The 22,293-nt window shown below is 38.9% G+C and overlaps 1 protein-coding gene across 3 annotated transcripts in view; it reads right to left on the minus strand.

Annotated features, from left to right (window-relative positions):
- LOC120541257 (plexin-A1-like) overlaps positions 1 to 22,293 on the minus strand; it is a 710,643-nt gene that overhangs the window by 284,960 nt on the left and 403,390 nt on the right. For all 3 annotated transcript variants that reach the window (XM_039772729.1, XM_039772730.1, XM_039772728.1), the window contains one exon: positions 20,322 to 20,436. In XM_039772729.1, the coding sequence (XP_039628663.1) occupies positions 20,322 to 20,436 (115 nt within the window). The remainder of the gene's footprint in view (positions 1 to 20,321; positions 20,437 to 22,293) is intronic.

Genomic DNA, 22,293 nt, shown 5'->3' on the forward strand with positions numbered 1-22,293 from the left:
TTTACAATAATGCCCACTTAACACATGATTTGTGCTGTGCTTCTGATCTTTAATGGAGGCATGCTCCATTCAACCATTTGGTGTGAGAGAGTGGCTTTGAAAATGGATGGGCACCTCATACTGGAATTTACATCACTTTACATCAGCTTCACCAGCCACTGGAAGACATTTAGGTATCACAATAACTAGGCTAAATGATTCATTGTATGAGAACCCAAGTCAGGATTTTACTTCATTGTCCTGGTTCCTCCTTTCTGCTGCACAGAAACAGAAAGAATTTAACAAGACAAAGGCACAAGAGCAGCCACGCAACTGCGTCTTGCAATAAACAGCAATGATCTCTTACACAGAATGTGACCTTTTCATTTTGAAAAATATAAAGCCGTAACTGGCAGGGGGATTACACAGGAGAATAATAGAATTCTAAAAAGAAAATAAGTATATTAAAGTAAAGGAGATGTTTCTGGTGCAGAAGCCGACAGATATCAAATAAATAATTCTTACAGCCACTAGGGGGTGTGATGTACAAGATGGAAAGAGGCAAAGTTTAAGTGAGGAGGGATTTTACAGAACTGCATCTCAACACTAATGCATGGATACTAAAAAAAGTATATATATAAATCTCTAGCCACCATTACTGAAACTATAACTTGAGACTGACTTTAGTTTCACAGCAAAGGGAGGAGAGCTTCTCCCTGTGTGGCTGTGCGGTTCGTCACCACTTACATACTGTGTGGTGCAACCTCATTATTTGGATAAAGTCCTGTAAGTCAAAAAGGAATTTTATACAGACCACAGACACATACGAGGGATTAAAAATGACAGCTCTAGGGACTTGTTGACAGCTCTCGACTGTAGAATGTGATGAAAAGGACTTTGCATCACGTTTATTTATTTGAGTATGTGTATGCTTAAATAGCTCCATACCACTTCTCACAGTTTCCCAGCTTTTATTCATTCTTAAAGCATGGCTGGGAATTAGTTAAGGTTAGTCTGTTTACAATATATATGCACATACATACATATATATATATATATGTACAGGTAACTAGATAGATAGATAGATAGATAGATAGATAGATAGATAGATAGATAGATAGATAGATAGATAGATAGATAGATAGATAGATAGATAGATAGATAGATAGATAGATAGATAGATAGATAGATAGATAGATAGATAGATAAAACGTCTGCCTATCAGAATACATTGCCAATTAACCGTGCTATGAAAAAGTAAGTCCATCCCCTCAAAAGTGTCCTCCCTATGGACATCTGATGCTCACTTAAATGTTATTAGATGAATTCACGTCACCACCTAATGCTAAAAGAAGCAGCTGTGCTAAATCTTCAATAGCAGAAGTAGTGTTATGTTTCATTCGGGATTTGTTCCATGGTTTATTATGTACAGTATGTTGTGCCTTTTACTGCTATTTCTGCTGATTTTGAATTTGTATTTTTCATGTGTTGTTATTGTCTTTTTTAAATATTATGTATTGGTCATATGTGTCTTTTGAATGCACTACTTGTGCTTTGTGGGTGGAGCTCCAGGAGGTGGTGCTACCGTGACATCACTACTGTCAGACCGCCTTCTTTCTTTATATTCAGGCTGAGGAGACAATCTTGTGCGGGTAACTGAGAATTGCAGAGTTTGCATCATTCCCTGCTTATTTTACACTATTAAATAAATCTGAGGATTAGGGACTAATCATTAAGTGGTGGGCAGAGTTCAGTGTATCAGAAAATAACAATGACAAAATTGTTATTCGTCTTTGATCAGGAGGCCAAAAATAAAGGTAAGAATATCTGTGAGGCAAGTTGAATTAGACAAAGCAAATCAAAGTATTAAAACATTCTCCCTTGGCTTTTTTTTATTTTGTTTTCCTCACTTACAAGATCAAAAACTGCTAATAAAGGAAACTTTGTTTATTAACAGATGAAATCCATAGAACAACAACTAGAGGGCTTAGTATGCTTTCTCACTAATTGCAATGAAGCCTTAAAGCATATGAATGCAGTAGGCGCATCTTCAAAGGAGACCTCAGTGAAGACCCCACAGCACACAACTGCTCCATCTATAATGAAACTGCTTTCCTCTCGGTGAATACAGATAAACCATATTTCCCTCTCTCAATGAAGATTTATTGCTTGGCGCACAGACATCATGCTCTAGTGGCCAATGTGTTGGCATGAAAACATCAAGGGGGTTGATGCAAAGAGAACTGACTGACTTTGCCACTATTAGCAAGTCATTTAATTTGCCGGTTCTCCATTTAGGTGACACATATAATCAATCGAGACATACTAAACTTGAAACACTCCTTGGAAAGATGCTATATAAATGCACAAAGTAAGCCAACATTAATGTTCACGGAAGAAGCAGGCCACAGATTTTTACATAAGAAACTCATACTCACCTGTGTGACAACGTGGACATTGCCCATTTTGCTAGGTTTTGAGAGCCGTTAAGGTTTTTAGTCCTGTTAAGACGGCAGATTTAACAGAGATGCAGAAAAACAACTGCAGCCCCACTTGAACTCCAAAATGAAGACTAAAACAAATTCCTGAACTGCAGGTCTACCAACACTTTGGTCAGCCCTGCACTATGTTTTAATTAATAACAAAGGTGTAAAATCAGAATTGGGCTGATAACCTCTATAGAAAATCCTTCAGAAGAAAAGACACACAAATAGACATTCGTCCTAGGCGTTAACCGCAAATTAAACTGTGGCTGGATGTGATGGGCACAATGACCCACTTATAAGTTGGCAGTGGATCTGTAACTGAACGGTTACACCTTCCTTCTAAACTTTCATCTCATGACTTTTGGAGAGCTGAAGGGTTAAAAAAGTCAAACATCTCACAAAATTTTCTTTGGCCTGGCAGGTACTCTTTTATATAAATGTTCTGGACTAGTTGTAAGGTCCACTCTTTTAAGCCAAACTTTGCACCAGTGACTGTGAACCAGCATTACTTGAAGAAGGGAACTTCATCACCTACACTCTTGTGCCACAAAGAGAAACACTTTTGTTTATGAAGTTGTAGAGGACACAGCAGATGTTAACAGTGTACTGAGGATGGCAACATCACACCATTACCACACCGCACCACAGACAAAGGACAATGTAGAGTGCATGCCAACACAAGAAGAGTCATCCGTGCAACTCCACATCCACATCCTTTAAAGGCTTGGTATCATAAAACTGTTGATCTGTGCCAAGATACAGTATATAAGAACTCTAAATGACCTCTTTTCTTATGATTGATTGCTTCTGTGTAACAAACCTCAGGACGGTGTCCAAACAACGTTAACATTTTGCAGGTTTTTAACAACAAAGGGCCTACTGATTATGACGTCACATTCAAATTCCAGAAAAGCTCAACTGAAAAGCTTGTAAAATGATAAAAATCTGTAAACAAACTAAAGAGAGCCAGATGTTTCTGTGTTTAAGTTTGTTTGTTTTGCTTTCTGTCTTATATGTCGATATACATGCAGTTATCTTATATATAAACGTCTACATGTGGAAGTGTGTGTGTGTCTGTCAGTCCGGCCCGGAAGTACGAGGCTACAGCATGAAGTTTAAAGAGCCGCATGGGCGGCCCCAAGTTAACAAGTCAGAAGAAGAAAGAAGGATGAGGCTACAGCATGAAGTTGAAAGAAAGTGACTCCGTCACCAAAGTGAGACCACCGAGGAAAGTCAAACGAGAGAGAAACTCGCTTAGCCGCCGATAGACAAAGGGGGGGAGCACATCAGCAAAACGAAACCACAGAGGAGAAACAAACTCACATAGCCTTTGATAGACAATAGAGGCAAGCGCATCGGCAAAACGAAACCTCTGAGAAAAGACAAACTCGCATAGCCTCTGATAGACAAAGGGGGCGAGCACATCAGCAAAACGATATTCGCTGAGGAGAGACAAACTCGCATAGCCTCTGATAGACAAATGGGGCGAGCACATCAGCAAAACGATATTCGCTGAGGAGAAACAAACTTGCATAGCCTTTGATAGACAATGGAGGCAAGCGCATCGGCAAAACGAAACCTCTGAGAAAAGATAAACTTGCTTAGCCGCTGATAGACAAAGGGGGCAAGCACATCAGCAAAACGATATTCGCTTAGGAGAGACAAACTCGCATAGCCTCTGATAGACAAGGGGGGCGAGCATATCGGCAAAATGAAATCGCCGAGCAGAGGAAAACTCGCTTAGCTACTGATAGACAAGGGGGCAAGCATGTCCGTAAAACAAAACTGTATTTCTAGAATACTTGTGCTTATCAATAATTTGCAGTATTTTATTTCTTAAAAGGAGTGGGCCTCATTTACTATAAAGTAATTTCAATGGCTAGAAACCTTTCCTGCAGAGAAAAATAAGGAAAATAAAGTGGGAGTCTTACCAATTTTTTTCCTCAATTACGAGCACTGTCAAAGGCAAACAGATAATCAATTAACTGATTAACGTCAATCCTTCGATTCTTCATCTCCCATCAACATTCCCACACATCTCAGTTGGGTTTGTGTCCGTGTTATTATACAGACACACCACGAAGCAGCACAGAAAGAAAGCGAGTTCATGAAAACTAATAGATGCCATTCCCCTTGGAACGATGCACTTATTTAACTTGGCACCCAGGTGTTTCTGGGCTATTGCTTAATGTATTTTTTACTTAATTGTGTATTTATAAAAGAAAAACAATAAGGAGGGAAAGGGTCATTTTAATCACTCATAGGATTAATAAATAAAACAGATTAGTTCTATCTTGTAAACACTGCTTAATTAACAAAAGAGCTGCTGCCGTTCTAATTTAGAACAATGGAAATGTTAATGAGTGCAGATCTGTCCTTTTGTTCTTAGAATAAAGCGAGGCTCCAACAACAATCTTTGCACATATCAAAATGAGCCTTCAGATCCCAGCAAACGGCATCACCACAGGAATGAAGCAGCAAAGAAATGAGCAAGCAGCCAATTAGGCAAGTCAATGTGATGGCTCTTCACTCACAAATGGACCCCACGAACATGACAGCACAGTACGGTACATTACTGCAGCGCTTATTTTAATATGCACACTATTGCTATACACAGCATGAAAAAGACAAGACGCTTTCTGACGCATTCATCTTGAAGTCTTCCACAGTTCTGGAGATGCGCGCTCACATACAGTCGAGGTGACAGCCCTTCACCCTGCCTTAAGCAACAGACCTAACACTTTGTTATGGACAGACACACACCTGCTTCATGTCCACTGCTGTGGCCAATCAAATGTCACCTTTGAAAGTACAGGAACTGGTATAGAGAACTACTGGTGTCCCTCCATTGACCCAAATCACTAAGCCTCCCGTTTTATTTGGTTTGGAAATACAGGACTGACATTTTCTGTTCTGCCAACGTTTAATTATTAGACACAAAATGGAAAGGATACAATTAAATGTCTAACAGAGACAGTTCAAGCATATAAATATATGCAGGAGTGGATCACATATGTTTAAAGGTATAAGAAACTTTAACATGCTCCAAAAGAAGTCTCGGCCTTGCAAAATGAAAATCCAACAGTTCAAAATCTTCTGCATCCAGGCAGACCTCATAAGACAAAGAGCATGAGCAGCACATGAAAGGTACATGCAAAGCAACTACAAAATGAGTTTCGATGGCATGTGTGGCTATCAAAAGGTCATGCCCGACAAGGTGATGAGTATGGAGTTGCTGCCAGTGGTCAGAAGTGACTACGTTTAATAGATAAGATTGGAAATGTACACATGGATTGGATGGAGGGGAACGGTGGAAAAGAACAACGTAGGCCAGTCGCTTGCAGGACATGCTATTCATAAAGAGGGCAGCTGGCATTCCATGTTGACCTGATGATAAACACCACCACTTACCTTTGGCAGGGCAATTCTACAGATGGCAAGAGTTATATTTAGACTAAGTATATGGATTAGTTTTGAGAAATTGCCCTGTACCACCTCATCCAATACTGGACATGGTTTCAGCTCAATATTCCAATCAATTCTTGCCATTAAGTCGAATTAGACAAGAAAATCAGCTGACACACGAGGACACCTTTCCCTGGTTTTGCTTTAGAAAATGAGACTAGGCAGACTTTAAGAATAAGAGCTAGGAATAAATCACTCAGCAACAAGAAGCAACTACCAGGATGTGGTTAGCTGCTAAATCTGGCCATCAGAGCATTCGGTTCCTATTGATAAGATTCAGACAATGTGGCACGTTACATTCATTTTTACAATAAGCTCCTTTAAATGACTTTGGCTTGCGCCCCATTTGCAACCGAGAGATTCTGCTGGAAAGCACCGGTCTCTTTATGACAGATTAGCCGGAGAGCAGAGGGTGTCTGATTAATGACACTGACGCCACAGTGTCCCTGCCACCACCCGCCGCAGATAGCGAAGAGGCCTCTGCAATGACAAATTAGTGCGGTGGTGACAAATACATTCCTAGCCAGGTGCACAATTAGCCAAATGATGAACATTTCAGTTCTGGCCGCAATCATTAGTTAAGCAAGACATGGGTGTCACGCTTGCTGGGAATCAAAACAAATGGCAAGCAAAAAAATAAAAATGAACCCTCTCACAAATACTGCATTGTCGGCAGAACAGCTGAGCAGAGAGAAGAAAGAACTCTTCTGAAATGTCCAAAGGGTTTTGTAGTGGATTTCAATTCCAAAAAAGTCAAGTCTCACTGAATGACAGGACAGCAAAATAATGAATCGGTGACAGATTACAACCCCCATGCCTCGCCACACATTAAACAATCCATATGACAAAGATATGCCGCCAGCAAAGTCTTCATGTCTGGGATATGGCGGCCATTACAGAAAGGCAAAAAACAGAGATTTGTTATTGGGCCTGTTTCGGTGCAAGCAGTTTTCCGACACGTTACCGTTCATATTTATCGTTTCTGAGACGTAGGCAAATAGTCAGAATTCAACGGATATATACAAGTAGTGCAAATATAAGAAAAAAGTGAACAAACTACAAATGTTAACAAGACACACAAACCCAATACAGTAAATCCTCTGTTCCAACGGATTTGCTTATCCCCTATTCGATAAGTGTAACCATTTTCGCAACACACAAAAAATTGATAAATCACACATATACTTCAGGCAAAACCTGAATGGATAACCAGTGGTCACTGTTAACAAAAACGTGGCATGGCAGGAGGAGAGCGTGGAGCAAGCAATTTTAAATAACAAACACATTACCTGCCTAAGAGGGGGAGAGATGAATTTGTTCAGATATGGCGTCCCCATCAACATTCGGTCACAGCATACAGACTTGCACTCCCACAAGATTTAATACTTTTGACCAGAGCGTCATTTTAGGTGGTCAGTTGTTTTATTAATCACATGTCACTAGGATGTTGGCTTTATTACCAATGAAGATGGAAAGAGCAAAACACAGTGAAGATGAAAACTTAACAAAGTGGGCATGATTGGTAAATACAAAAGAGAGAGACATCCTTAAACCTCAGGTTCTAGAGTAAACAGAATGGGTGTGGGTGTCTGTTTATATGTGAGCAAGACATTTAAAATGTTTAGTGGGAAACGAGAGAAACAAAGGTGGCCTATATGAAGGTTTAATTAGACTGGAGTTACTGTTGGAACCTTTGTAAGATCAATATTTAATGAAATAAACAGTCCTGTACAGCCCTCTATCACAGAAGGTAGCAAACGTATAGGGAGCACCTTTTGAAATACAATACCTGGGAGCACATACAAAGGTATCGCCTCTCAAAACACTGTAAAGGATGTGACTTTTGATTTAGTATTGAGAATTCAAAGAGGCACACCATTAACTGATGAATTAATAACTTGTATTTATTTCTGGAACAAGTTTGCATGGCTTGGACCCCTGAAGTATTCCTACAGTGATTGTCTCGTAATAAATCTGATGACAGATTTGAATTTGGGTATCAACTATTAGAGAGTGTGATATATCTATCATATAGTGACTTTCTTATCTACAGTATCTATCATATAGTGCCTTTCATACCTATTTGTCTATTTATTCAAATATATAAATCCTTTTCAATAACTTGCTTTGACCAATAATGTGTCCTCTCATGATTGACTATCCGGGAGTCATTTACAGAACATAAATGCACACCTATAAGTATATATACGAGGGGGACCCAAAAATGAGAATTTTTTTTATTTAATCATATATTTCTCAGAACATTTCCAAAATTGAATCATCCTCAAAATAGTCTCCGTGAGACGCAATACACTTGTCCCACCGCTTTTTCCATTGTTCAAAACTGTTCTGAAACTCTTGCAAAGTGATAGCCTTCAGTCCTCCGTCATTTGCTTCATGACCTCCTCTGTTATCCAGAAAATGCTTTCCTTTAAGGTCCCTCTTCATTCTTGGAAAGAAGAAAAAATTGTAGGGTGCAAGGTCTGGGGATTGGGGGGTGGGGGGCTTTTAATTGTTATCACCCTGTTTTTCATGAGAAACTGCTGCACACTCAATACTGTGTGGGCAGGAGTGTCGTCGTGATGCAGAAGCCATGAGCCTGATTGCCACAATTCGGCTTGTTTTCGTTCCATACTGCATCATGCAATCGCTTAAGCACTTCAAGGATGCCACTTGGCCAAATGACTAGTTCACGCACATAGCGTCAAACATCAGAACTAATGCCCCTCTAGCCTCGGGGGAAAAAAATTATTGTTATTTTTGGGTCCGCCCTCATGTGTATGTATGTAAATGAATATATACAAAAATAAATTATTAACACATAAATACAAAGTATAAATATACACAAATTCATATTCAAAATACAAGTCATACAGTAATTGCACATCAATACAAAAATAAAACCACATTACATATGTATGCTATCATGCATGTGCACCCTGAGGATCACCTTCCAGTCTCTGTTGAAGTAGCACTCCTGGAGTAAGTGGAACCTAAACTTGTGCCTAAACCATTAAGTATATATTCAATGCTTATATATATCTATCATAGATAATATATATGATAGATGTCTTTGTCATCACATGTATCCACAGTTTCAATGCACATAAACAGAGGTTCAAAGCAACTTTCCATAACATGACACAAGTAAGGGTGAAGTAGCTGGCAGGACAAATCTCCATGTACTGTATATTGCATTTATGGCCAGGGCTGTGTTCTGCATGTGTTTTCATGTGTCAACAGGCGGAGTGGTGGCTCTGAGGCTAGGGATCTGCACTGGCAATCGGAAGGTTGCCAGGTCGAATCCCGTAAATGCCAATAGGGACTCTGCTCTGTTGGGCCCTTGAGCAAGGCCCTTAACCTGCAATTGCTGAGTGCTTTGAGTAGTGAGAAAAGTACTATATAAATGCAAAGAATTATTATTATTAATTAACAGAGACAGTGCTTGAAGTGGGCCGGTACTGCAGTACTGGCACCTTTAGTGAAACTTCCCTTATCCCTTATGAACACATATATCTATATGACTTACTGTAAATGAGTCTTTTTTGCCTTATTCTATTGACCGTTTACTTTTAAGGGTTAAATTAATTTTATCTGTATGGAATAATAATGCTTACATTGTCCTTCACTTTGGAAAAGTGGGACTTTATGTCTGTAAGATGATTTTTGCACTGTTTGTGTGCTTGGGTAACAAGTGATTCTTATGTTAAATGCCATCTTTATTCTCCCTTAACTTACAGTAGGGTTATCCAAGTTGGGCAAAAGAGAACTGGTGGCAGTAAGACTGGGCAGAGGGTGTTTATCCGAGTCCAGATGGCGAACATGGGAATGGGAACAACACAGATCACCACCAGACTGACATTTGTGTACCAGTACATATATGATGCCAGGGCCACCCAAGAGCCTATGTGAAGGAGGTGAATTAATTTTAGAGAATTCATTTAACATTTATTCTTGTGAAGATGTGCCAGAGAGCATAACAGAAGCCTTCAGAGTTCAGGGTGAGATTTGACCCTTTGTGTAATCTACACATATATGGATAACTTGGGCAAAAAGTGGGCATTAGCAGATATTTTTAGAGCTGTGACAGTGTAATCTTAATGGGTTTGTGGACTGTGCATTGGCCAATGCTGGCCTCCAGACAACAGTTATGGGTTAATTAAATTACACCAGAGAAGAATCCCCCTTTGACAAGACAATTCTATACTTAAAGTTTTGTTTTTTCCACCCTTTAGAGGCTGACGGGGTGGGTGTTGACATTGGGATTGTTGGTGCTAGGCCAACTGAGAGTTAATTACTGGCTACTGAAGTACGCGTAAGCCTTACAGCATTCTTCAAGTGATTTATCTCTTATCAATACTGTGATGAAGCTTTCAACGCACAAGGTGCTCTCCTCTCATTAGAGTAAAGGTTGGCAATATTGTGACCTAGAGGTTTGCACTTTCAGTCCCAATTTATGCACTTTGGTCTGTAGTACAGTATGGTGGTGGTGGGGGGTCTCCATTGATTTCCACAAGAGGGTGGTGCTGTAGCATAACATTCTTATTTGCCATTTCGAAGATGGAGAACAGATCAGTGTGGCAGTAAGCTAGGAGATCAAATAAATACACAGGCAAACATGAGATTGCCCAACATCTAAAAAAAAAAAGAGAAACCTTTGTGCAAAGCAGCATCTCATACAAAGAAAGAGCTGGGTAGGAAGAAGCACCTTCAGACACTGTCTTTGTATGCTTGTTTTTTAATTTAATGTCTACCATTTACAACTTTATTTCTCAAACACAAATAAGCAGTCGATCCATTTTTGAAGCTGCTGCGTAATGTAACTTAGAGACAATAGGACCAGAGTCTTTGTTGGTAGAAGGAGGTGGAAGGAAACTTCCTTAATGTGGCACTGGATCTGCAAAAGACGCATTCACTCTTGCTCAGACCAGGTCAGTTTAGAGTCTCCGACAGACCTCGTTGGGACTCAAGGATAACATAATGAGTGCTAACAACTATACCATTTTGCAGGCCTATTAGTATTCTGTTATACAGCATTTTAATCAATAAGCATCAGTCTAAAATAAAATGCGTCATTTTCTGGATGACATAGAAAGCAGACTCTATTCTGATAGGACAGGGTACAAGACCACAACTCACAAACCACAGGCAGTCAACTTTATAAATGTAATGAAACTGCATATATTAGAAGCACGTCTCTGTTTTTGTATTTATATATAAACACAAACTGTATACAATATGGGGGGAATTATTTATACTGTGGTCCAAAACTGCTGACTGTTTCTTTGATTGCCTTCTAATGCCATTGCCATCGCCCTGAACCTTCACGGCTCCTTCCATGCGGCTCCACACGCTCTCATTAGGAACATCTGAACAGTTTTGACAAGAACAGCCATTCAGTCCAACACGCTCGTAATCCCATTCACTTAGATTGTTCACAATTATGCCAAGTCAAGATTTAAAGGTGCCTAAAAGCCCTACTATCCACCATACTACTTGGTCATTTATTCCACGTGCCTACGGTGCTCTGCATGAAGAAAAACGTAATATTTGTACAGTTTCCAACCGTGTCACAGTGTTCTTGTTGCAGAATTGAACAGCTGGGATCTACTGTACTAATATTTTCAAAATGTAATGTACTTCAGTCATGTCACCTCTTAAACTCCTTGTCTCAACCTAAAAAGGTTGAATTCCTCCAATCTCTCCTCGTAGCTGACACCTCTTAGTTCCGGAATCAGCCGAGTGGCTCTCCTCTGGACATTCTCGAGCACTGCTATGTGTTTTTTGTCATATACAGTATCTGCCTCGTCTGCTTCCTGCACACTCACACTGCACCTACTGTAGCACCTCACTAGGGATAAGAGGCAATTCCATCTGTATTTGCTTTCCCTAACTCTATGAGCCAATCAAAGCCAGGGGACTTTCTGGTGGTCTCGCACCCAGGCCAATGGACTTTAGCAAAAAAAGATGTGCCTCCTACTTGCCAGTATGTCCTCTCTTTTGTGCCCCCTTGTCCACAATTTGCATGTCTCTTTATTTCCAAGCGCCAAGCCCAAAAGTTACGCCACATTGCATTTCTGTTCTCCAGCTTCTATTGCTTTACATTTTCATGACATACTTGAAAAATCAGGGTGGCACAGTGGGAGCACTGCTGCCTCATTTTAAGGAGGATGGGGCTGGTGCCCCTTGCATGGAGTTAGCATGTTGTCCTTGTGCCTTCATGGGTTTCCTCTGCGCACCCCAGTTTCCTCCCACTGTCGAAACCATGCATGTTAGGTGAACTGAGGACACTAAATCGGCCCTAGTGTGTGTCCGATATGTGGTTGTGTGTGTATGTATGTTCACCCAGCAATGGTCCGGTGCCCTGTCCAGGGTTTTTCATGCCCTATGCTAGTTGGGTTAAGATCTAGAACTCACAATCCTGGTCTGGTGTAAACACGTTAGAAAATGACACAACTTGAAAAATCAAACTTATTTATTTATAAAAACTACTTATAAATATAAAAACACATGTGTAATAACTTTATGTTCCACAGTACGCATGATAATAATGAAAGACCATGACTATTTCAAGTAGGGAGGATGACAAATGCCAAGCACTCTAGCAGACTGGTAACTGAATGTTTTATGCCAAGTTGATTTTAAAGAAGCTTTGTTCTCAGAGGACTCATTAATTCATGTATTACTGAATACACACATAGAAAGTACACACATACACACATTGTATAAATACGTAAAATACACTTTATAAAGACAATTGTCTGATTATAAATATGGAGACGTCTAGTCGTGGACATCTGACTGAGATGGGGTTTGCTTCAATAAAGCGAATAAAAATGCTAAAATTCTACCATGTACAGTAATAAAAATGAAACACTCATTATGTGAAACTGTCATTATTATGGGATGTAAAAATGTCTCACTTTAACAGCACTTTTATCGGCCAGTTTTTCATGTATGCTGACCTTAACATTTTCCCAGCTTACAGTGCCATAAACTAAATGTATAATTGTATTTTCAAACTTGGCTTTATAGAGCGTGGAGGGAGAGGCTATTAGAAAACCACAAAAAAGAAATTGAAACAGATTTTTTGTTAATTAATCTTAACTATGTTCTTTAATTTTTCTGAATTTAAATCCTCTTGATTTATTTTTAAGCATTCACTCAATTCAAAAGCCCATATAACTCAGTGAAAACGTTTGCTCATCTGACAGCCTGATCTGAATTGCTGGGCAAGCTTAATCCAAATGAGGGTGGCAGAGGGCATCCCGGAATCATTGGGTGGAAGACAGGAACCAACCCTGGCATGACCGGACACCAATCACATCCATGCTTACTGACTCCTGCCTCATTTAATGTCACAAATATTTTAGGATGCGGGAATAAAACTGGAGTATCCCTGGGAAAAGCGCATGCAGACACAGAGAGAATGGGCAAAGTCTGAGACAGGAACTCAGGAGCTGTGAAGCTGCAGTACCAGCCTCTGCTTAGCAGGCCACCATTGAGCTGGGAACAACATAAAACATTTGATTTGTTGTTTAGGAACCTCTCCGAGATCAATTTTATTTCTTGTTTCTAGGTTTATGCAATAAAAAAAAAAAAACAATCCTGATGGGCTAGTATTCAAGTTATGACCACAAGCTTCCTGAATAGTTGAAAATAAATGCAAGAAAATTCCGGAAAATTGAAAAGTTTCACTATTACTAACATATGGAAAATATGAAGCATGAGTCGGGAGATTCTCTTTTGGAAACCACCTTGTCGTCATGTTGGTGAGGTTAGTTTCCCTCTACCAACTTTCTAGATTTATCATGGGAAATTTTACAATGTGTTTAAAAAACAATGACCATATTTTGTCTTGCATTCGTTATTTAATACTAAGCCATGTTTACAATTTCAATAAAAATAGTAGTAAATATACTGTAAATGAATAAACATGGATTCCTTTTGCTACCAAATTCAGAAAACAATCAGTTGCACATAACTCTTTTCTTCCTCTGGCTTGTAGGGTGAGAGCATTAACTTCGACACGTTACTAAATGTACCGCACCGCAGCAGACAAAAATGATCTGAATCCAGATGACTAGTCCCAGGCTGAGGTGCTTGGAAGGGACGGAAAGTGAAAGAAAAGATGGCCTGCAGCAGTCATCTCTTGCACAGCAAAAGGTCACTTGCCACTGAGACAGAAGGTGCAATAAATCTGCTTGTATGACAACAAGCTGCTACTATTTTAGTTACAATCAACTTGAAAAGTGAAGAAGAAGAAGAAGAAAAAAAGATCTTTACAAGGATAAAAGGAGAGTTTATGGATTCACATAATCAATGGGTGCAGCCATCCAATTCAGAAATCAGCAGAAGAAAAGAATAAGCCGCAATACACAAATGTATAATTGATTAGCAAAAGGCTGTCGTTTGAAAAGCACTTGCAACTCTAGTGATTCATTTACTTCTGCCTCTTGTAGTCCTGTGCACGCCTCGAATGGTGCAGAAACGCTTTAAGACGCTCAGGCTCGCATTCAGGGGCGAATCATAACCCCTCCTTAACCCGAGAGCTTCTGTAACTTGAAATAGTGCGCCGGCGATTAGCAATTCCCACTTTTCAAGAGGAGATTTGCAGGACTAAAAGGCTGTGGTAGTTGGTTATGTTAATCCATGTAATTTGCTCTCTGAAGCAAGAACCAGACTTGTGCTGCTAAAATCTGAGCTTTGGTAGGAAGATAAAACACTAATTTATAACTGTAGCAAAGGAGGCTTTGCAGGGAGATGAGGAAGGGGGCACCTCAACATGCACCTTAAAGATTTAAAGAACAAGACACACTGCAAATGTACACACACACACACACACACATGCCAGAGGAAGGTTTAACAGCTCAAAAGCTGTGGTTCTAATTTTTATAAATGATGGAAACAAATTTCATGTTTTTTACCAGGCACACATATTTACACACACACAAAATATACAGTATACACAGAGAAATAAATATACACATGTGTACATACACTATATAGATATGCATAACATATGTGTACACACATACACACACTGTATATACATACATATATAATAAACATCCATGCATATACACACACACACACACACAAATGTACATTTATACATTAGCTTTCAAAAATTTGGAATAACCCAGACATTTTCATGCTGTTGGCCTTTGTATTTATATTTAAAAAATAAATTATAAATCACTCATTTGCAGCAATAGAAATGTCTGGGCTATATTTACAAATCGTTTTAATGGTACCTTAATAAAAAACGATCAGTTTCTATAAAAAACACAATAATTTCCAGGTGATTCTAAGATCCTGAATGATAGTGTGAGTATATACAGTATATTACATATATAGGCACACATACATGTACATACATAAGTTATACATTTTAAAATATAAAACAGACTTTTGTCACTGTCCTGCTCCACTGACAGACTGAGGAGATCGTTCCTCCCCCACACTATGCGACTCTTCAATTCCACCCGGGGGAGTAAATGCGAACATTAATTCTATTTTAATTTTTTTTCATTTTTATTACTATTTAATTTAATATTGTTTTTTGTATCAGTATACTGCTGCTGGATTATGTGAATTTCCCCTTGGGATTAATAAAGTATCTATCTATCTATCTAAATTACCAGGCAGTGGGGTAGACGAAAGTGGTACTTCAGGAAGTTTCAAAACTTGACTTGAGGTTATTTTGACAAAATGAGGTGAACATACACATACATACTGCGTTTGTATATTTATTTATATATATTTCATACCAGGGTAGGGTTTGGTAAATGAGGGTCTGTCAAGATTGTGAAACCACAGGCACTCTACAAACAGCTTATCAGGTAATTCAGGGTCCCATAGAATCACATGAAGATATCTTGGGAGTGCTGGCCAGCACAGACTTAACATCTCATGATTACAAATTAGAGATATAGTTACAAATTTCTCTGATATATTGTGTGTATGTATGTATATATATATATTTTTTTTTTATATATATGTACACATACATAATATATACATTGTTGTGCCACACCGGGAGGCCTGGAGAAGCAGGGGAAGGGGCAATTTATACCCCGGGATGCAAGAAAGCAGTCCTCCAGGATTGCATGGGAACCACAGAGCTGGGAAGCTCAACCTTGTGGGGACCCGTGGCCACCGCTGGGGGCGCCTGGATGGTTCAGAAGCCATGGTATGCAGCACTTCCCACACCAGGAAGGACATCAGGGAGCACTTGGAGCACATCTGAGGCTGCCTCACTCTACTCAGGGAGCTGGAGTCGAGAGGAAGAAGACAGAGCTTATGGGAGAGGAGTGGAGGTGGCAGAAGAAAAGGGAGAAGAAAGGGAAAAGGACTGAGTCAGTGGACTGGTAAATTGTGCATTATGCTGTGTGCTAAAAGGAAATAATAAAGTGTGCTTTTGGGACTTTTGGGTCTATGTGTCCTGGTGTCGGTCTGTGATCCGAGTTTCTTTCACTATATATATGTGTGTGTGTTTGTATGTACTAATACCTCGTATACTGTCAGACACATACAGGTAGCAGTATTATCAGTGCGCTACCAAGACTATTTTGCATATGTCCACTGGAGAAGGGACACAGTTGCCGACTCCTTCTCCTTTTCTGCCCTTAGACTTGACTAGGAAACCCCAGAACAATGACATTACTTCCTTTACAAGACCAGAAGACCCGCTTCTTCTGCAACATAACAGCAGACCAGCCTGGAAGTTGGCGCTCAGTTCAGAACCTGGATCTTTATGAGACTTTATTCCTCATGAAAAGCAAACATTATAACTGACAGACCCCGTCGCTTCACTGTTTCATCTTTGGATTCACCCATTTTTGATTTTTTCTTTCCATGATTAAACAGGGTAATAGTGGATACTCTCCAAATGTTAATCTTGTTTCTCATCTTGTTTTACAAAAGATGTACACACCCTGTGTAGTATATGAACATGTACCCAAAACATACAGAAGCACATACACACACACACACATACATTATACACTAATTAAATTATTCATGTATGCTTGCACACCAACACTCTTATTTGCCTAAATATGCACTAGTGCCATAACCAGCATTGGTTCCAATCTTGTGTCTAATTCTGCCAGCCACCCACAACCTCAAACTGGACTAAGTGACTAATAAATTGGATAGCTGATTTATATCAATACACCTGTAATGATATATAAATACCCAGTCAGCTGTACACTATGCTCCCTTTACTTTCTTTTATTTTTATTTGACCACCATATGTTATGATGACCATTAACTGTAACAATTACAGGCCTAATAATAAAAACTGACCCAGGACTAGAGCTCCTCAGGCATATGAAATAAAGTCCAAAAAGTCTGGCTTATGCTAAAATGGAGTAAAGGATGGGCCCAACTATACTGACACATCTCCGTAACATCCTAGCATGTGGGGTAGGGTAGGGTTTGGTAATTGAGGGTCTGTCAAGACGCACTGCCATTGTGAAATCACAGGCATTCTACAAATAGCTTATCAGGTAATTCGGGGTCCAACAGAATCACATGAAGATATCTTGGGAGTGCTGGCCAGCACAGACTTAACATCTCATGATTACAAAATAGAGATTTAGCTGCAAATTTCTCTGACAGCTCCTCAAAGTACACAGTTTCTTGCTGTGAAATGTTCTATTCTTTTTGCTGATTTTATTTTTCCACATCTGTAACTAATTTTAACAAATAAACGACACCCCAAAGAACCGTAAATTGTAAAGACTGTAATAGCATCTCGGACATCTTTAACTTGCATAATTGATTTCCTATTTATTTAGCCATCAAAAGGTCTTGAATTTATTATGTTATTAATATCACAAATGATTTTCTTTTAAATTATGTATTTACTTGTATATCAAAACAACCCAAGTGAGACATTTATTTTCCTGCAACTGATTCACAATGGCATTAAATTGCTTTTGCAACATTATACATTAAACTGTTAGACAAAGAGGGGAGAAAAACAGGACTTGTCGGCTGTATATTTATTTTTCTCCTGAAACAATGCATTAGCTCTCTGCTAGACCTTACACAATATTTGCTTTTCTGTTGTAATTAGAGTTCAGTCAGTGCATGTCTATATTTTTGTGTGTGTGGTCTACCAAGATTAATCTTTTAACAAAGGGACAAACTGCAATTTTGATTCTTTCTCCATACATTTTTTGTGTATGCTCTGTGGAGAGCAGCATGGCATCAAATGGTTCAAATACTTCACAGACATCAATACATTTTCTGATCCTTACCATCCAGCAGTAACTCACCAGAGTTGGAATACCTGTCCATGACAGAGCACATTTAAGCAGACACTGTCATGGGAAAAAAAACAAAAAACTTTCCTCCATCTTCAAAGAAGGCAGTCATGGAGTCCAGATGAGAATGCAGAGCATTTCTATATTTGCAGACATGTCTCAGTCCATGGAGTGAGCCATCAATTAAACAATTCTACTGTTTTTAGACTTTTTCTAATTACCATCACTTCATCTAATATATCACATCATCTGACTTTTAATATACAGAACTTTATTATTTCCTCCAATCAATTAATGCCACCAGTAATTTCTGACTCATGACGATTCTCCCATTATTCTGAACACCGCTTCATTATTTTGCAGATTGTCCTATAGATCTTTGCACCGCTTCACAGGTGGGATATATGGGCTTTCTCATCAGTTTATCCCCACTGTCTGGAGGTATGTTTGCTACTCATTTACCTCACTCTAACCGTTGGTAAAATACATTGGTTGTTTCTCTTGGAAGAGGCAGAGAGGTACTTTCAGCTTTAAGTTACAATTAGTTAACCCTTGAGTTACACGCAACCCTTTTCCTTGTGTTTAATAACTAATCCTGTTATGTATATAACTAATCCTGTTATATATATACTTGCAATAATCTGTAAAAGATGATCATTTATTAACTAAAAATTCCATATTACCCACATTTACTTATTGGATACCACAACCCCTGCCTAACATTACCAACATGAGGTAATACATTTTGAAAAACTCAGATGCAATTAGAAGGTTTAAAGCAGCTTTGATCAAGATCTAAAACATTACTGTCAGATAATGTTCTCCAACCTGCTCAGTCTAATGGAGGCCTCAGCAAACGTGGTCATCACAAGGTGCTCACCCCACAAACACACAACCACTAACGCAGACCCAATGTATTATGTAAATAAACTTAACAAGAAACCTAACAAAAAACTGAAAACAACTCAATTAACCAGTGAAAAACCCCTCAGACATGGTGGATGATATGAAAACTGTACATGGGCAGCAATAACTTGAGCCCAGGCTTCTGAAGGTAGGAGGTGACCTGAACAACTGTACCATTGCAATGCCAATGACTTGTGTGTGTCTTTAAATATCACATCAAAGAACTGGTGTACCTGTAATGGCGGAGTACTATCTTATAGGAGTTGAATCGGGGCGAAGAGGGGCAGATTTGAATACATCAATTCCTATTTTGTAAAGGAATACTCACTTAAAAACTGTGACAGTCAAGGACCACTTTTAATCTCATGCTTTCTTGTGGAATAAGAGAAAAAAATTATGATATAACAGAACAAAACGGTGACCACCGCTGTACAACACCAAAAGATGGCCAAGGGATAAAAAATAAAAAATTCTCATGTTACTCATGTCGCATAATCCACATGTCTGTTATCCAGCTGTATGCTTAAAACGTGCAAAGCGCATGTATTTATTGTGAAAATATCATCAATAGTTACTAGCTAAAAATCAGAGTACATCATAAATGGAAAAATTCTCATAATACTAATAAAACTGAAGACAGGACTCTTGACCAATGGATGAGGAGATCATGCAGATGTTAAATTCAAGATCCACTCCAAGACTGAAGTGAACAGACACAGCCAGCACTTTGTGTCCACTGAGTTGTAATATGAGAAAGTGTCCCTAAGCAAGGCCGCTACAGGACCACTGATGTGTCACTAGCAGTACACCTGGTGAAGACGCACTACAAAGACATCAATGAAATCCATTCAAAGCTAATGAGAGCAGCTCACATTCTCAGACAACAGAGCACAGTTTCAAGTTTCAAAAATTTAAACAACTGGTACAAAGTTCAACACGACTGACATCTTCAAGTTTGAAAAGTAACCAATAAAGGCAAACATTCTTTTCCCAGTTATCTCAACAATTGCTGGTGTCTGTTTGAACCAAAAACAAAAAATACAAATAACCAATAATTTGTTTTCTTGCATAATTGTAGCAAATGATCAGGGGAATCTCTCCAAAAATGGACTTGTGTATTGTGATGATTATAAATTATTACCCAAAAGAATTCAGGAAAGCCTTTATTATTTTCATTCTTTTTATAGAAACACTCTGCAACACTTACCTCAGACACATTGACTCGACCTTCTTGGAAAGAGCAGTCTGCAGCATTGTGAGTACAAACGTGTCGGTATTTGCACCAGTGGCATGGAAAGGTCCCATTCACACATGACAGGCACCTGGAAGGCAAGAGTCAGTAGTGAATTCATCAGAGCATAAAAAGGAACATGTCTATATGATATGAACTGCAAGAAGGTAAAAAAAAATAAAAGACCATAAGAGCGGCATGAAGTGCCCATCCTTTATCAGCCTTTTAGAAACAAGAATAAAGGAAAATACTTAAACAGCTTAAATTACAAAGTAGTAATCAGAAAACATGTAAATGCTAGGTGTGAACTACTTGTATTACATTTTTAGTATATACAATGTGTTAACATATTTACATACCCACGCCCATATCCATCATTTCTTTCTATTGATGAGTATATTTATGTATATTGTCTAAGTGCATGTATATTTACAGAATTTACAGTGGATTCAGAAAGTATTCAGACCCCTTCACTTTTTTTCACATTTTGTTATGTTGCAGCCTTGTGCCAAAATTAAAATTCAAACAGAATTTAAATGCATTTTTCCCCTCATCAAGCCACACGCAATATACCTCAATATGACAAAACAAAAACACAGCTTTGGAAATGTTTGCAAATTTTTTAAAAATAAAAAACTGAAATATCACAGTGACACAAGTATTCAAAGCCTGTGCTTTGTCACTTGAAATGTGGCTTTGGTGCACCCCGTTGAACTGATCATCGTTGAGATATCTCCACGTCTTGTTGGGAGTCCAATTGGGGTCAATTCAATCGATTAGACGTGACTAGGAAATTCACACATCTTTAGACACTGAAATTCACGTCCTTGCACTACAGCCATCATAAATCATGTTTTGTCTTTGTCTCGAACATTTCCAATTTGATTTAACTGAAAGTCTTTTTGAGTGCTTAGCCCAAAGCCTTTACAAACCTATTACATACAATACAGCCAAAGTGGAGATATCCAAGGAGGCATGATATTTTTTTTCTTTTTTTTGTTTTAACCTCCTTAGTGTTAGACCCAGGTGTTATTGCAACTGTTTAAACATGTCTCGTGTACGAGTTAGACTAAAGGATTACTCGGGCTGTAAAAGTGCCAACAGCATTACTTGGGAAACTATAGGAGTGGGTCTTCTGTAAGCGACAGGCCCGAGTGTTACCCATGCAACATCTTCTCTTAGCCTTATAATGGCATCTCATAAATGTTGAACACTCTTTGAGCAGTGATGACGAAGTGAATCTGTCTTCAGGCAGTGAAATTGAAATGGACAATGAAATCAAAAAGTGATTCTGATGAATCCAAAAGTGACGCTCATGTCAACTGCACATGTGCAGTGTGCTGTTCAAAAGCTGATCAGTTTGGATCACGCTACTATTGTCCCAAATGTGACTTTGGATTGTCTATTTCACTGTGCTCCAAGATATAACCGCACAAATGGCTCATCTTGACAGTATGTACGGTATTAGCATTATTATTATTATTATATATATCATTATTATACTTTCTATACTTCTGACTTTGTACTTTTAGTGTTTTACATGTTTCACAGTAGAAAGATCAGATTTAATAAATATGTAATTTTTCAAGCCAAAAAATGCAACGCTTTTTACATGTTTTTGAAGAAAAAAATGCAATGCACAGGAGACAACTGCAGTTCAGTAGCCCATTTTTAACAGTTTGATGTCCATTTGACAAATAGAAGTTCGAAGTACCAAATCAGCATCAGCTGGGCATTTTTAAAAACTAGAATCACTGAAGCCAATGAAAAAACTCGTAATCCCGGGCCACCGCAACTCTCCATCACCCTCTTTGGCTTTCCAAATGTGTCGATCAGCACAAGCAGTCTACTATCCCATGCCCCCCACCGATGGAGGTGAGTCCGTCGTAAAATTCTCAGAGCTCAGGTCTCTTTATCTGGCAGTGAGGGAGGTGCCTAGAGTTGAAAA

The sequence above is a fragment of the Polypterus senegalus genome, chromosome 12, assembly GCF_016835505.1.
Source record: "Polypterus senegalus isolate Bchr_013 chromosome 12, ASM1683550v1, whole genome shotgun sequence".
In the NCBI taxonomy this organism is placed as follows: Eukaryota; Metazoa; Chordata; class Cladistia; order Polypteriformes; family Polypteridae; genus Polypterus; species Polypterus senegalus.